The 14424-nt window shown below is 35.9% G+C and overlaps 1 protein-coding gene across 43 annotated transcripts in view; it reads left to right on the forward strand.

Moving 5' to 3' along the window:
• C2CD5 (C2 calcium dependent domain containing 5) overlaps positions 1-14424 on the forward strand; it is a 91767-nt gene that overhangs the window by 52752 nt on the left and 24591 nt on the right. For all 43 annotated transcript variants that reach the window (XM_021092223.2, XM_084956563.1, XM_021092227.2 and 40 more), the window contains 4 exons: positions 2353-2448; positions 4349-4540; positions 10569-10755; positions 13521-13685. In XM_021092223.2, coding sequence (XP_020947882.1) covers positions 2353-2448; positions 4349-4540; positions 10569-10755; positions 13521-13685 — 640 coding nt within the window. The remainder of the gene's footprint in view (positions 1-2352; positions 2449-4348; positions 4541-10568; positions 10756-13520; positions 13686-14424) is intronic.

Raw genomic sequence — 14424 nt, forward strand, 5'->3', positions numbered from 1 at the left:
CTACTTACTGGTTAAGGTCATCAGAGGATGAAATGAGAATATAATACTGGCACATAACAACTACTAACTCTAGGCTACTTTACTGCAATTTGTGACTCCACTAACTCCTCCCCCTGTGTTTTTGGAACCCTTGCTCTATTGTAAATGAACTGCTATGTGTCTTTAAAGTTCATTTGTAAACTCTTTCCGCCTTCTTTTACTAACTGTGCCTTAACTTTCTCCTGCTAACAAATCACCCTTCCTAACTCTACCCATACTCTTGGTTCTCAATTCCTTTTTCTCTTGTCTTTCATTTGGATAACTTCTCCTCCTTTACAGTCCATGCCATTGCACAGTTCAGAATTTTCTACCTCCAGAACTTTCTTCTGCCTTTCTTAATTACTGCTCTGCCTATCTCCTCCAGTGAAACATGGTTACCTCCCTCCCAACAGCCTGGCATTGTACTTTCTCATTCTCAAGTCCTCTCTCCCCACTTGACTTTCAACCTTATTTTGGACCTCGTCATTGCTCAAAACTGTTCCTCTTTAAAAATTTGAGACTATGAAATTTCATTCTTGGATGGATCATAGCCTAATATTTTCCCACCCATTCCATTTGCTCATTTATACCTGGTTTGTTTTGAGCCTTCTCTTAACCAAGAGTTTTCCCAGTTCCTTATTTGGGTTCTGACTTTACTTGCTGTCCGCTGTCCTTGAACCTTACTTTCTACTCCTTCAAAAGTTTACAGCAGATATCATCTAGAAACTTTGACCTTCTGCTGTATTATTTTTTCCAGAATCTGTTAGATAATTCTTATTACCTGGTATTACATGGATAACTCTCTTGTGGTTGTGGTGATCACTTTTGTTGGAGAAAAATTATTAGGCTATAGTAAATGAGGTTGTTACAGAGCCATACTAGTTCTTCTTCTGAAGACGCTTTCTTTTCCTTTGAAGACCGTGTGTTGTACTTTTGAACTGCTCTATTTCCATTATAGTTATTCTACTCTTATAAAACTACTGACTTTGTTATGCTTGTTTGGCCTTACTCCCCAGTAGATAGCTTACTTCATTCATGGTTTTAGTGTCGTATAGTTTCAGTCTTAGGGGTATGGTTTGAAAAGACAAAGTTCTTGCTGTTTGATTCACACATTCTCTTGGAGAATTGTGGCAAGTATATACTATCTTTTATCATCAAGATATTGCAGGATGCTTTAGGATCCCAGAGGGCTGGAGGTTAGAAGTAGAATTTGAAGAAAGTGTTAATGAAGTAACTGAAGCTTGAAGAGGAGTATGAATTATACCAATGAAGAGAAAAGGTATAGGGAGAGTGTTCAAGGCCAAAGGAATAGCATGTGGACTAGGCCAGAGATTCAGTGGCTAGAGATAAATCACAGATACAGGTGTCTTCAGAAATGAGTCTGATTAATTTACTTAGAAGTTTGAATTCATGTGATACAAACTTCTTTCCCTCTAGACCTCAAAAAAATCTTTTTATTTAAGTCCTACTTTTACTAATTTTTTCTCATTTCTAACCTCTTCCACTTACTATTAATGGATTCAACTCTCTGAGGTGCATGCCTTGAAATGCATGCCTGCTCTTGTGGTGCCTTTATTCTGCATCTTCTGTGGCTCCATGTTATCTTTTGATGTTCTCAGGGTCCACTTAAATGTTGTAAGGCTGGCCTCTTACAGATCAAATGACCATTTCTTCTGTGTCCTTTCTTCTGGTCCATTTACTCTTTGTTTCTGGCATTTGGCCTTAGGCTGTTAAATTTCTCATTACCTTAGTGTTATCTCATTAAATAATTGTGTTAATTGTTAATTTTTTGGCTTTCAAGTTAGGTGATATGTAGTAGTCTTTCAAAAATTCTTTTCAAAATCAATTTTTGTCATACATATAATGTAGCTTATGCTCTGTTTAGTGTATTTTGGATATTTATTTCAGATACCTTTCTCTTATTAAATTTAAACTATAGCAATATAGGTATTAACATAGTTATGCTTTTAGAATAATTTCGATAAAATTTAATATGCATTTAAAGAGTATTTTAATACAGTTTAATGGATTATTGCTGGATTCAGCAATATAGTTTACTTTTATCTTGAAACATTCCTGTCTTTATCAGTTTTACCATATTTTAAAGGGATCAATTGTCATAAATACTATATTTTTTACAATTTTTAAGTAATAAAGAATTCTTACCTTCTCCGTTTTAACAACATTACTTCAATTTTCTTTCCTAGGTTTAGGCAATAATCCTGTGATATTAATACATAGAGTCTAACTTAAATTGTCAACTTTGTAATCACTTTGATACTATTTTCCAAGCAAATGTTAACTTGTTTATGTTTTTTTTTTTTTCTTTTATAGTGAAGAGGTCTGTATTTTATCTGCTTCCGGCACGGCAGCTGTACTGAACCCTAGATTTCTGCAGGATGGCACCGTGGAGGGCTGTTTGGAACAGAGGTTGTCGTGATGGCCTGGCTTATTTTCCTTAAGGGCAGAAAAGGAAGAGGTTGACTTTCATTCTCTCAGAGCTGGGACGGTTCTTTTCTCTGAGAGCGGGTTACAGAGGCAGCGTAGCAGTCAGGACCAGACACTTAACTGATTTTTATCTAATCCATAGCAACAAAGTATTGGGTTCTGCACTGTATGACACCTTAAAAAATTAAAAAAAATTTTTTTTATTAAAGTATAGTTTGTTTACAGTGTTGTGCCAATTTATGCTGTACAGTAAAGTGACCCCGCTATACATGTATATACATTCCCTTTCTTACATTATCCTGGATGTTCTACCCCAAGAGCCTGGATGTAGTTCCCTGTGCTAGACAGTACGACCTCGTTGCTTACCCATTCTAAATGAAGTAGTTTGCATCTACTAACCCCAAACTTCCAGTCCGTCCCACTCCCTCCCCACCTCCCCCTCGGAAACCACAAGTCTGTTCTCTATGTCTGTGAGTCTGTTTCTCTTTTGTAAATAGGTTCATTTGTGCCATATTTTAGATTCCACATATAAGTGATATCATACAGTATTTGTCTTTCTCTTTCTGACTTCACTTAGTTTGAGAGTCTCTAGTTCCATCCATTAACTGTTATGCAGATGGCATTATTTCATTCTTTTTTGTGGCTGAATAGTATGTCATTGCATATATGTACCACTGTATGACATATTATTATTTCTAGTATCTTGGTTAGTGACATATAAGATTAACAATTAAAGAATTTCCAGTACACATTTTTTGTTTGCTACAAATAGAAATAATTTCCTTTATTTGAGTTTTCCTTTTCTTTACCTCCAAAATAGAAAAAGGTCATGGAACAATTTTCTTAAAGAAAATTCTTAATTTACAAAATAGTCAAAATACTATGTTGTATGAAAATTATGTATAAAAGCTTTGTGGAAAATTAAATGTAACTTTAATATATGTGAAAGAGAAAGTAAAAGTGAAAGCATTAGGTAAACTGAAATGACTTTTTGGCTTATTGGACTACTGGTACCTTTAATCTTTTAGCTTCCATAAATGTCGTAAGTATTTTTCATAAAAAGATGAAATGATCAAATATGTATACATACATATATATTAATTTGGTACCAGAGTTTACCCAAATAATATAAATTTTAAATACCCCTTACCCCACAGTCTCATATTTGTTTTTCCACTCATTATTAATGTATTAGTGTAAAGGAAGAAAGCAAAAAATTCTGTATGTGATCAAATTTAGTATAAATTTGTAAGTCTGTATATAGCAAAGAAAGATATATTAGTTCTGGTAAGCACACGGAAGACGTTGGTTAGTGTCTTCTTTTGTCAGTGTTGAAAATGGATTTTGATTGTTACATACTTCAGAGCATTAAAAGTCATGGTAAATAGGAAAGTGAATGTGGGACATTTTGAACTGTATTTTAAACACTTGGAATGTTCTGTTGAGAAAACTGACTTTGCCAGTGAGCTGTCCCAGCTCTGCCATAGTTCTCACATGTCACTAGATTTCATTCTTCAGATAGATAGAAGCCTTATTTAACAAACCACCTTTCTCATGCAACTTGGATGTTTCTGTTGTGGCTTGTATGGATATAGTGAATTCTCTTTTAAATGGCAGTCCTATGTAACAGTTAGCATCTCTATTTGTAAAAGAGAAAAATGTCTTTACAAAGAATTAACGCGGAATGGCTTTCTACTTTTATAAGCCTTTTATTTCGTATATGGTTCTGATTCACTGGTCATTTCTTATCAGGCATAGTGATACCTACTGCAGTTGAAGTTGTGATATAGTTTGTTTATAAGTACTGTATATATAATGTATGTTTTTGAAAAAAGTGCATAGAATTTTCAGGAATGTCTTTTTTCTTAATATGTTCATATAGGCTAGAAGAAAACTTGCCTGCAGGCTGTGGCTTTTGCCATATACCATATGATGAACTGAATATGCCATTTCCAGCTCATCTCACATACTGCTATAACTGCAGAAAACAAAAAGTTCCTGATGTTCTTTTTACAACTATAGACCTCCCGGTGGATGCAATAGTTATTGGAAAAGGTTGTCTCATTCAAGCAAGGTATGTTTGTGAAGAGTATTTGGGGTCCTTGAAGGAGTATGGAGTCAAATAGACCTATTTTCAAATATCTGCTCTACTGTCTCCTATCTTTGTGATCCTGGGCAGGCTGGGCAATTCTGTCTGAACCTTGTGTTTTACTGTATGGAAAATTGGGAGGAAAAAGATCCTCTTTATGGAACTCAAATTTATATGCAAAAGCAGCTTTAAGTATCGAAATTCTGTACAAATGTTTATTATCATGAGGATTGTTAGTTAAGCTGTTGCAGGCTAGGGATGTGACTCAGTATGCTTTAATGACATTAAATATATAATAGATTTTGGAAATTGACTTTGTCTTCTTTTAAAGAATAGTGCTATATAGTGTTTCTTTTACAACTTCACTTAGCTGTTAAAAGTTCCATTTAAAGTGTCCTTGGGTAGGAAATGCTAAACTGTGGTAGGCACAGGAAATGAGCTGCAACTGTCTAGGTCACTGACAACTGCCAAGGTTACCAAATCCACTGAGTATTTCTGCCCTCATCTTACTTATCTTTTATTTACCTAGGCAATAATCACACAGTTGATAATTTACTCCTTCTCGAAACTCCTTGGACTTCATATTGGCACACCCCCTCCTTTTTCCTACCTTTATGTGTATAGTCCAGTTAACTTGCTGATTCCTCCTCATTTCTTGATCCTTAAGAGCCATGGGTTTGGACCCTTTTCTCAAAGTCTTCTCCCTTGTTGAACTTATCAACTCTTATGTTATCTATAAGTCTAGGACTCCCATATTTAGAGCTCTACTCCAGAACTCATTTCTAAATTTCAGTCCATATACTTCCCTGTCTTCTTCACAGCCCATTTTCATAGACATCTCATATTTGTTCCAAATTGAACTGCTGATTTTCTCCACTTCTTTCATACTAGCCTTCTTGATTTCTTTTTTTCTTTTTAGGGCCACACCTGCATCATATAAAAGTTCTCTGGCTGGGAGTTGAATCAGAGCTGCAGCTGTAGGTCTGTGCCTCAGCCATGGCAACATTAGATCTGAGCCGCATCTGTGACCTACACTGCAGCTTTCAGCAACTCCGGATCCTTTACCCACTGAATGAGGCTAGGGATTGAATCCAAATCCTCATGGACAGTATGTTGGGTTCTTAACCCGCTGAGCCACAACAGGAACTCTGCTTCTCTATTTTAATAAATGATCCCTTGCTCTGTCTAGTTCTTCATTCCAAATAAGGTATTCTTAGGCATTGTCCTCTTTCCTAACCTCCACACATGACAATTATTACAAAGCCATGTTGCGTTCTCGTCTAAAATATGTTTCTAATCCATTTGCTTTCACTTTCATTTCCTCTTGCATTTTAGATCTCCCACTTAGGATGTTTTCCTTTTGCCTGAGGTTTCTCCTTGAGTATTTTTTTGGTGGGTCTGCTGATGGTGAACTGTCTATTTTTGCTCGTCGGAAAATGTGTCTGTTTTATCTTCAAAAGGTATTTGGGGCTAGCAGTTATTTTCCTTCAGCACATTGAAGATACCCTTCCATTGCCTTCTGGTGTTCAATGTGACTATTGAGAAATAACTCATTAGATGTTTTTTTTTTTTTGAATGTGCCCTTTTTTTTTTTTTTTTCAGGCTATATGTGAGCTAGTCTGTTTGTTTTTGGTTTTGGCAGTTTGCCTATGAAGTGTTAGGTATGGAGTTCTCTTTATCCTAATTGCTATACCTTGGACTTCTTGTATCTGTGGATTGGTGTCTTTTACATATTTTAGAAAAATTTTAGATTAGTTCTTTGTTTCATCTCTTTTCTTGATACTCCAGTTAAAAGTATGTTAGACTTTCTCACTGTTTCTTCTCTGTTACTTTCTTGTCTGTATTTTTTTTTGTTGTTGTTTTTTTAGGGCTGCGCCTGTGGCATATGGAGGTTCCTAGGCTAGGGTTTGAATTGGAGCTGTATCCACTGGCCTACACCACAGCCATAGCAATGTCAGATCTGAGCCATGTCTGCAAGCTACACTGTAGCTCATGGCAACGCCAGATCCTTAACCTGCTGAGCAAGGCCAGGGATCGAACCTGCGTCTTCATTGATGCTAGTCAGATTCGTTTCTGCTGAGCCATGATGGGAACTCCTCTTTTCTATATTTTTTAATCTTTTTGTTTCCTTAAGCTATATTTTATTCTATTTTTTTATTTTAATTTTTTTTTTTTTTGTTTTTTTAGGGCCACACCTGTGGTATATGGGAAGTTCCTAGGCTAGGGGTTGAATCAGAGTTACATCTGCTGGCCTAAGCCACAGCCACAGCAATATGGAATCCGAGCCACATCTTCGACCTATACCACATTATGGCAATGCTGGATCCTTAACCCACTGAGCAAGCCAGGGATCGAACCTACATCTTCATGGATACTAGCTAGATTCATTTCCACTGTGCCACAAGGGGAACTCCCTCTTTATGCTGTATTTTAGATATTTTCTTATTTATCTTTTGATTCTTTACTTCTCTCTTCAGCTGTCTTTGATATACTATTATGGCTAATAATTGGGTTTTTAATTTTTGATAATCTATTTCTTTTTAAAAAATTTTTTTATGATTTTAATTTTTTCCATTATAGTTGGTTTATGTGTTCTGTCAGTTTCGACTGTACAGCAAAGTGACCCAGTCATACATATATATATATTCTTTTTCTCACATTATCCTCCATCATATTCCATCACGAGCGACTAGATATAGTTCCCTGTGCTATGCAGCAGGATCTCATTGCTTATCTACTCCAAGTACAAGGGTTTGCATCTATCAACCCCAGACTCTCAGTCCATCCCACTCCCTCCATCTCCCCCTTAGTAACCACAAGTTTGTTCTTCAAATCCATGAGTTTCTTTTCTGTGGAAATGTTCATTTGTGCCTTATATTAAATTCCAGATGTAAGTGATATCCTATGGTATTTGGCTTTTTCTTTCTGACTTACTTCACTTAGTATGAGAGTCTTTAATTCCATCCATGTTGTTGAAAATGGCATTATTTTGTTCTTTATGGCTGAGTAGTATTCCATTGTGTATGTATATACCACATCTTCTTCATCTGTTGATGGACAGTTAGGTTGTTTCCATGTCTTGGCTATTGTGACTAGTGCTGCAATGAACATATGGGTGTATGCATCTTTTTCAAGGAAAGTTTTGTCTGGAAATATGCCCAAGAGTGGGATTGCTGGGTCATATGGTAGTTCCATATTTAGTTTCTGTTGTACCTCCATACTGTTTTCCATAGTGGTTATACTAATTTACATTCCCACCAACAGTGAAGGGGGGTTCCCTTTTCTCCACACCCTCTCCAGCATTTGTTATTTGTTGACTTGTTAATGGTGGCCATCCTGACAAGTGTGAGGTGGTACCTTGTAGTAGTTTTGATTTTCACTTCTCTAATAATTAGTGATGTTGAGCATTTTTTCATGTATGTGTTGGCCATCTGTATATCTTCTTTGAGAAATGTCTGTTCAGGTCTTTTGCCCATTTTTCAATTGGGTTGTTGGTTTTTTGCCATTAAGTTGTTTGTATATTTTAGAGATTAAGCCCTTGTCAGTTGCATCATATGAAACTGTTTTCTCCCATTCCGTAGATTGTCTTTTTTTTTTTTTAATGGTTTCCTTTGCCGTGCAAAAGCTTATCAGTTTGATGAGTTCCATTGGTTTATTTTTGCTTTTATTTCTGTTGCCTTGGAAGACTGTCCTGAGAAAACATTTGTGAGGTTGATGTCAGAGAATGTTTTGCCTATGTTCTCTTCTAGGCGTTTGATGGTGTCTTGCCTTATATTTAAGTCTTTAAGCAATTTTGAGTTTGTTTTTGTGCATAGTGTGAGGGTGTGTTCCAGTTTCATTCACTTACTTGCAGCTGTACAGTTTTCCCAGCACCACTTGCTGAAAAGACTCTTTTGCCCATTTTTATATTCTTGGCTCCTTTGTCGAAGGTTAATTGACCATAGGTGTCTGGGTTTATTTCTGGGTTCTCTATTCTGTTTCATTGGTCTATATGTCTGTTTTGGTACCAGTACCCCACTGTCTTGATGACTGTAGCTGTGTAATATTGCCTGAAGTCCAGGAGAGTTATGCCTGATAATCTATTTCTATTTCTAGATGTTTTATTTTGTTCTTTTTCAAATCTGATATCACATACCATAGTCTGCAATTGATTCTGTAACTGATAAGTTTAATATATAAAATATCTTTTTTCCCCTGCTATTTCTGATGGCTTATTTTTCATTGTGTTTTATTTGCTTGGACTCATAGGAAATTACAAAAATTATACAGAGTCCTCTGTATCCTTCAGCTGTCTTTCCCCGTTGGTGACATATTATGCAGCTATAATAGAGTAATAGCTAGGAAACTGACATTGTTCTCATACTATTAACCAAACTACAGACCTTATTCAGTTTTATATTTTTTTAAACTTGCATTCATTTATGCATTTATGTATATATGTAGAGGTCTATACAATTTTATCCCGTAAATAGCTTTGTGTAAACCACCACCACAGTCAAGACAGAACTGTTCCACCATCACAAAAGAACTTTTCCATGCTACTTCCTTATGTTTATTCTCTATACTTCCTCTTGCCCTGGTCCTGTGATGCTTTTAAGATGATTTTAAAAAATACATAATTTATCCAGTGTTTGTTTGTTTGCTTGTTTGTTTATTTCAGATAGGAGGGGATTAGTCTTCATTAGCAGTTCACAGAGTGTGGTCCCTAGAGCAAGAGCATCAGCATCCTTGAGGGACTGTATAGAAATGCAAATTCTTAGGCTCTGCACCAGACCTCTTGAATCAGAAACTCTTGGGATGGAGCCCAGTAATTTTGTTTTTAACATGCCCTCTAGGTGGTTCTGATATAAGCCAGCATCTGAGAATTACTGGCCTAAATAGCCTGGCTTGCCAGTTTGGGGATCTTTCCTTCATCTTTCTCGACCAAGCTCTCATTGACTCTAACCTAAATAGCTTTTTGTCTACCATCCCCACACCAATTCTCTTGTCTTTACTCCATTCTCTGTAGCAGTATAAATGATGTCCTGAAATATACACTGGATCGTGTTACTACTTATACCCTATCTGATGGCTCCCATTGCTGGTAGAATAAAATCAAACTCCTTACCATTACCCATAAGGCCCTAACATTATCACACCCCTGCTTAACTGCACCCTCATTTTTGCTGCCCTCACCCTTGCCCACTTCACCTGAGCTACAGTAATCTCCTTTTAGTTCTTCATTAAACCATCTGTTCCATCATTGTCTTTCTCCATTGCTCTCAGTTCCATCATTGTCTTTAAAATCCCAGCTCAGATGTCATCTCTGCTGTGAGGCGTTATGTCTGCTTATTCTCACTTTCTTCACTTGGTTTATTTTCTGCACACATCTGATTCTTAAACATTATCTGTAGTTGTCTTGTTTCTTTATTTTACCACTCTCTACCAAAGTAGAAGCATGAATGGAGACTTCGTGTTTTATTCATTGATCAGTGTTCACCACCTGGAACAGTGCCTGGTACACAGCAGATACTCAGGTTTTTTGTATTCTTTTAATGAGTAAATTGTTTCCTCTGCTCTTTAACCTTTATATGATCGCATGGAGTTACGAAACCTAAGATTGCAAATTACATTCTTTAGTGATTTTGATTAGTATTTATTTCATTTCCAGAGATTTTTTTTTCTTTTTGTTTATTTTTAATTTATTTTTTGGCCATGCTCGTGACATGCAGAAGTTCCCAGGCCAGGGATTGAATCTGAGCCACATCAGTGACCTGAGCCACAGCAGTGACAACACCAAATCCTTAACCTGCTGAGTCACCAGGGAACACTTTTTGTTAATTGAAATATGACTTTTAGCAAAAGAATATACTGTGAAGAAAATGGTAGGAAAAATTATTGATAAAACTTAATAAGCCCATTTGAAACAAGTAAATGTTTAATCAAGCACATTTTTAGAAAGTTTTAAAAATTGGACATTTCTTAAGATGGTGCTAAGAACATTGTCCATTGACTAAATTATTTTTCTTAACAGGTTGTGTCGCTTAAAAAAGAAAGCACAAGCAGAAGCCAATGCCACAGCCATCAGTAATCTGTTGCCATTTATGGAGTATGAAGTGCATACTCAGCTAATGAATAAGCTGAAACTCAAAGGAATGAATGCTTTGTTTGGACTGAGAATTCAGATCACAGTGGGCGAAAATATGTTGATGGGCTTAGCTGTAAGTTTTGATGTTTTATTTTTGTTTTGTGATTCCTGTAGTTGTAGAGTCTGTGTTTTATGTCAGTCAGAGTCATTTAAAAAGACTTATCCAAAGAGCAGACATGAAGACATTAAGGGTTAGGGATATTACAAGAAGTGAAAAAATCTAGTGGATAGGCTTTCAGATATTTTTATATTTATTTATAAACATTTGAAATTAAACTATTTATAAATTTATTCATGTTTATATTATTATTGTATTTTTGTATTCTGATCATAACCTTTATAGTCAGATTTCTTGAGAACTACCATGTGTAGCTTATTTAGTAGGTTGGCCACCATGGTTCTGGACTTTATTATTGTATTGTTTACACATTGCTAAGAAAGGGTTTCTCCTTCTTGGCACTGTTGATATTTGAGGCTGATAACTCTGTTCATTGTAGAATGTTTAGCAGCATCCCTGACCTCTGTCTGCTAGATGCCAGTAGCTTCCCCACAGTGCGGCAACCAAATGTTAGCAGATGCCTTTGGGGACAGAATCACTCCTGAGAGGGGAGGACAGTTGTGCTAAAATAATCTTTAGTTTTCATGGAGAAAATAAAGCAATACATGTAAGACACATGTACTATGGCTGGCAGTAGAATGTGCAATGGAATGTGTATATTTCTTAAGTGCTAATAAATTGTGAGGTAGTGAAAAGCTCTCTCTCAGTTTCATGTTCACCTTGGCTTATTAGAAAATAAATTTTGACTCAAGGTGTCAGTGGAGAAAGTGAGAACTGCCTTTGCAAACAGCCTGAGACCCAGAGGCCTGTGGAATATTTATGGGAATCTCATATTATAGACACTTTGCAGGCCAGGATTTTTTTTGTCACCAGCACTTTTCAAATTGGAATTCTTTGCTGTCTTTTTGAGACGTGCATAGACATTTAATTTTAAGAAATTTTTGGAACTTGGATTCTTTTTCTCAGATGGCATTTGTAGGTAAAATGCTAAATTGTTTCCTGCTTCATCTGTTCCTTCTATGAGAGTAAATATGCAAATTTCTGTATGTAGGGGGAGTGGATGATGGTAAGATGATTAGGTAATCTCAGTTTCTTAACAAATTAGTAGTGATTAATAAAAGTAACCTGATTCATATTAAAATGTTTGGTATTTAGATTAACTTGGGATAAAAGGTTGATTATATTTCACCCATCTAAAAACTCACATACTTAGTGAGGGCATAATATAAATGTGTAGTTGGGCTGAATACAAAACTAAGTTAACTGGTCGGTGTCTTGGGAACTAAGAGCTTAGTTCGGATTCAGAAATTTAAAAGAATATTGTGACAATTTTATCAAACACTTCTAATGGTTAAGCCCTAGGAAACTAGTTTGTGACCCTGGTATAATTCTTCAGTGGTGCAGATACTTCCTTTTTTAATTCTTACTAATCTTTTCTTCTTGATCACCAGTGACGCTCATATATAACCGAGATTTTGATCTTTGTGCTCTTTTGACCTGTGCACTTAAATCTCAATATCTCAGGAGTGGTTTCCATGAGAGCTAATCTCTGATGAGTGCCTCCTGAACCTCTGGCACTGTGCTGCTCCAGAAGGAATGTAGTATTTTCTTCCCTTTATAAGAGGAGACAGCGGATGCCCTAATAGGTTGAGACTTATCCAAGGTGATTGTGGTTACTTATACTGGAACTTGATTTCAAACCCAGGCCTGTCCAGTTCTAGAGTTTGTATTCTCAGCCATTCTGGGCTGCTACCTCATTAATGAATGCAGTTAAGAAAGTGTTAACAGATGGTGCACTAAGGCTTCTTAAGGCACAGAGTGCATTCCAAGCTTGTACATCAGAGACTGGGTCATGGGTGAGTGCAGTTGTGAAAGAGAATGAACAACCCGAGAGTGAGAGCCAGGGATCAGTTTAATCCACTGCTCAGATTTCATCATAGCACACCATACCCTTTCTAGGGTGGACTTTTTCAAAATTGGAAATTGTTTAATTTAAAAATAATAATTAAAAGACAAATAATCAAGAGCTAAAAGAAGTGACTTCTCTTTCCCCATTCTACTCCTTTGATGTTCACAGTTTGGTGTTTATACTTTTATACATTATTTTTTGCTTTGCTTATATAAGCATATTTAACATAAATGCATGTAAAGGGTAGGTGTGTTGTCTTGTTTGGTATTTCCCCTAATAGTTTTTCAGTACCAGTGGCATGCAGTACTATTACAGAGTCAGAATTTAATAGTCATTTAATTAAATACTTAAATCTGCATTAAGTTTTATTTCTTGGTGCTTATGCACTCAAGATGGTATAGTGAAAAGTTCTAGTTTTTCAAGTCAGAGAAAGATTCAGGTCTCTTGAATAAGTTTCATATCCTTTCTGAATTTGTTTCTTCATTTGCTTTGCGGAAGTTTCCCTTTTACTTTTGCCACTTTAAAGGTAACTTATCTACTCATTCATGAAACATTAACTTTTTAACATTTTTTTTCTAAGCTGTTTTTTTTAATGCAGTTTATTTTTTACTATCATAAGGAAAAAATTTAAAATACCGTTGAGTATGCAGTGAAAAGTAACTCGTCCTTTCACTGCTGTCCCCAACCTAGTCAGAGTTCTCAGTGGAAGTAACCAACCCCTGTTACCAGTTCTCTTTTTCTGTGCCCTTCCACATATGTCCTATGCAAACACTGATGCTAATTATCTTTATTCCTAAGGGCAAAGACCACATTCCTGAATATGAAAACTTTTGATATTTTTTTCTGATTATTTCTTCATTATTTTTATCAGTCAGCCACAGGTGTATATTTGGCAGCCTTACCAACGCCTGGTGGTATTCAGATTGCTGGGAAGACTCCTAATGATGGCTCATATGAGCAACATATATCTCATATGCAGAAGAAGATAAATGACACGATTGCCAAAAATAAAGAGTTGTATGAAATCAATCCTCCAGTAAGTAAAATAAGTCTACATTGTGAATAACTTGTTAGATCATTAAGATATTTTTACATTTCTTTTAAAGATTCTTTTCCCCCACTGTCTGGATTTGCTTTTCCTCAGTACTCATTCTTTCACCTCCCTTTACATCCATGCTCAAATGTCCTATTTTTCAGAGAGGCCAACTCTGACTATCCTATTTAAAAAATTGTAACTCTTCTGTCAGTTTTTGGTACTTCCTGTTCTTTTTTTGTTTATTGTTTTCTATTTCCTTTATCTCTCTGTATCTCTATGTGTGAGGTATATTTTTGGATTTTGTCCATTGCTTGATACTCCCAGTAGAATGACGCTCTGTAAGGGCTGTGTTCCTAAAGGTGAGGCCAGTCCCTCCTAGTAGTAGCCTCTTAATAACTACTTGTTGAATGACTAAATAAATGATTTAAAATGTTCCTTTTTAGTAAAAAGAAAGATTGCTTATGTATGGTAAAATGTTAATATGAGTTTTTTTTTTCCTTTCTCATTTTATAGTCACTGTCATAGGCACTCAGTCTGATTTATCTAGGGTAGGTTAATGCTGAGGGCAAGTAAGATAAACAGATGTGAAGGTGCTGTGGAGACAGCTGTGTTATGAAACTGTGAGGTGGTAGTCTTTTATGTAAGGTGTGCACCAGCAGTGAACATTTAAATAATTTTTGAAAACTTTTTTTTTTAACAATTTCTTTTCTTTTCTTTCTTTTTTTTAAAAAGATAGCTC

Source organism: Sus scrofa, chromosome 5, assembly GCF_054392235.1.
Source record: "Sus scrofa isolate SSC_HxYL_T2T_F1_AM1 chromosome 5, Sscrofa_HxYL_maternal_Yorkshire_Landrace_v2.0, whole genome shotgun sequence".
Classification (NCBI taxonomy): domain Eukaryota; kingdom Metazoa; phylum Chordata; class Mammalia; order Artiodactyla; family Suidae; genus Sus; species Sus scrofa.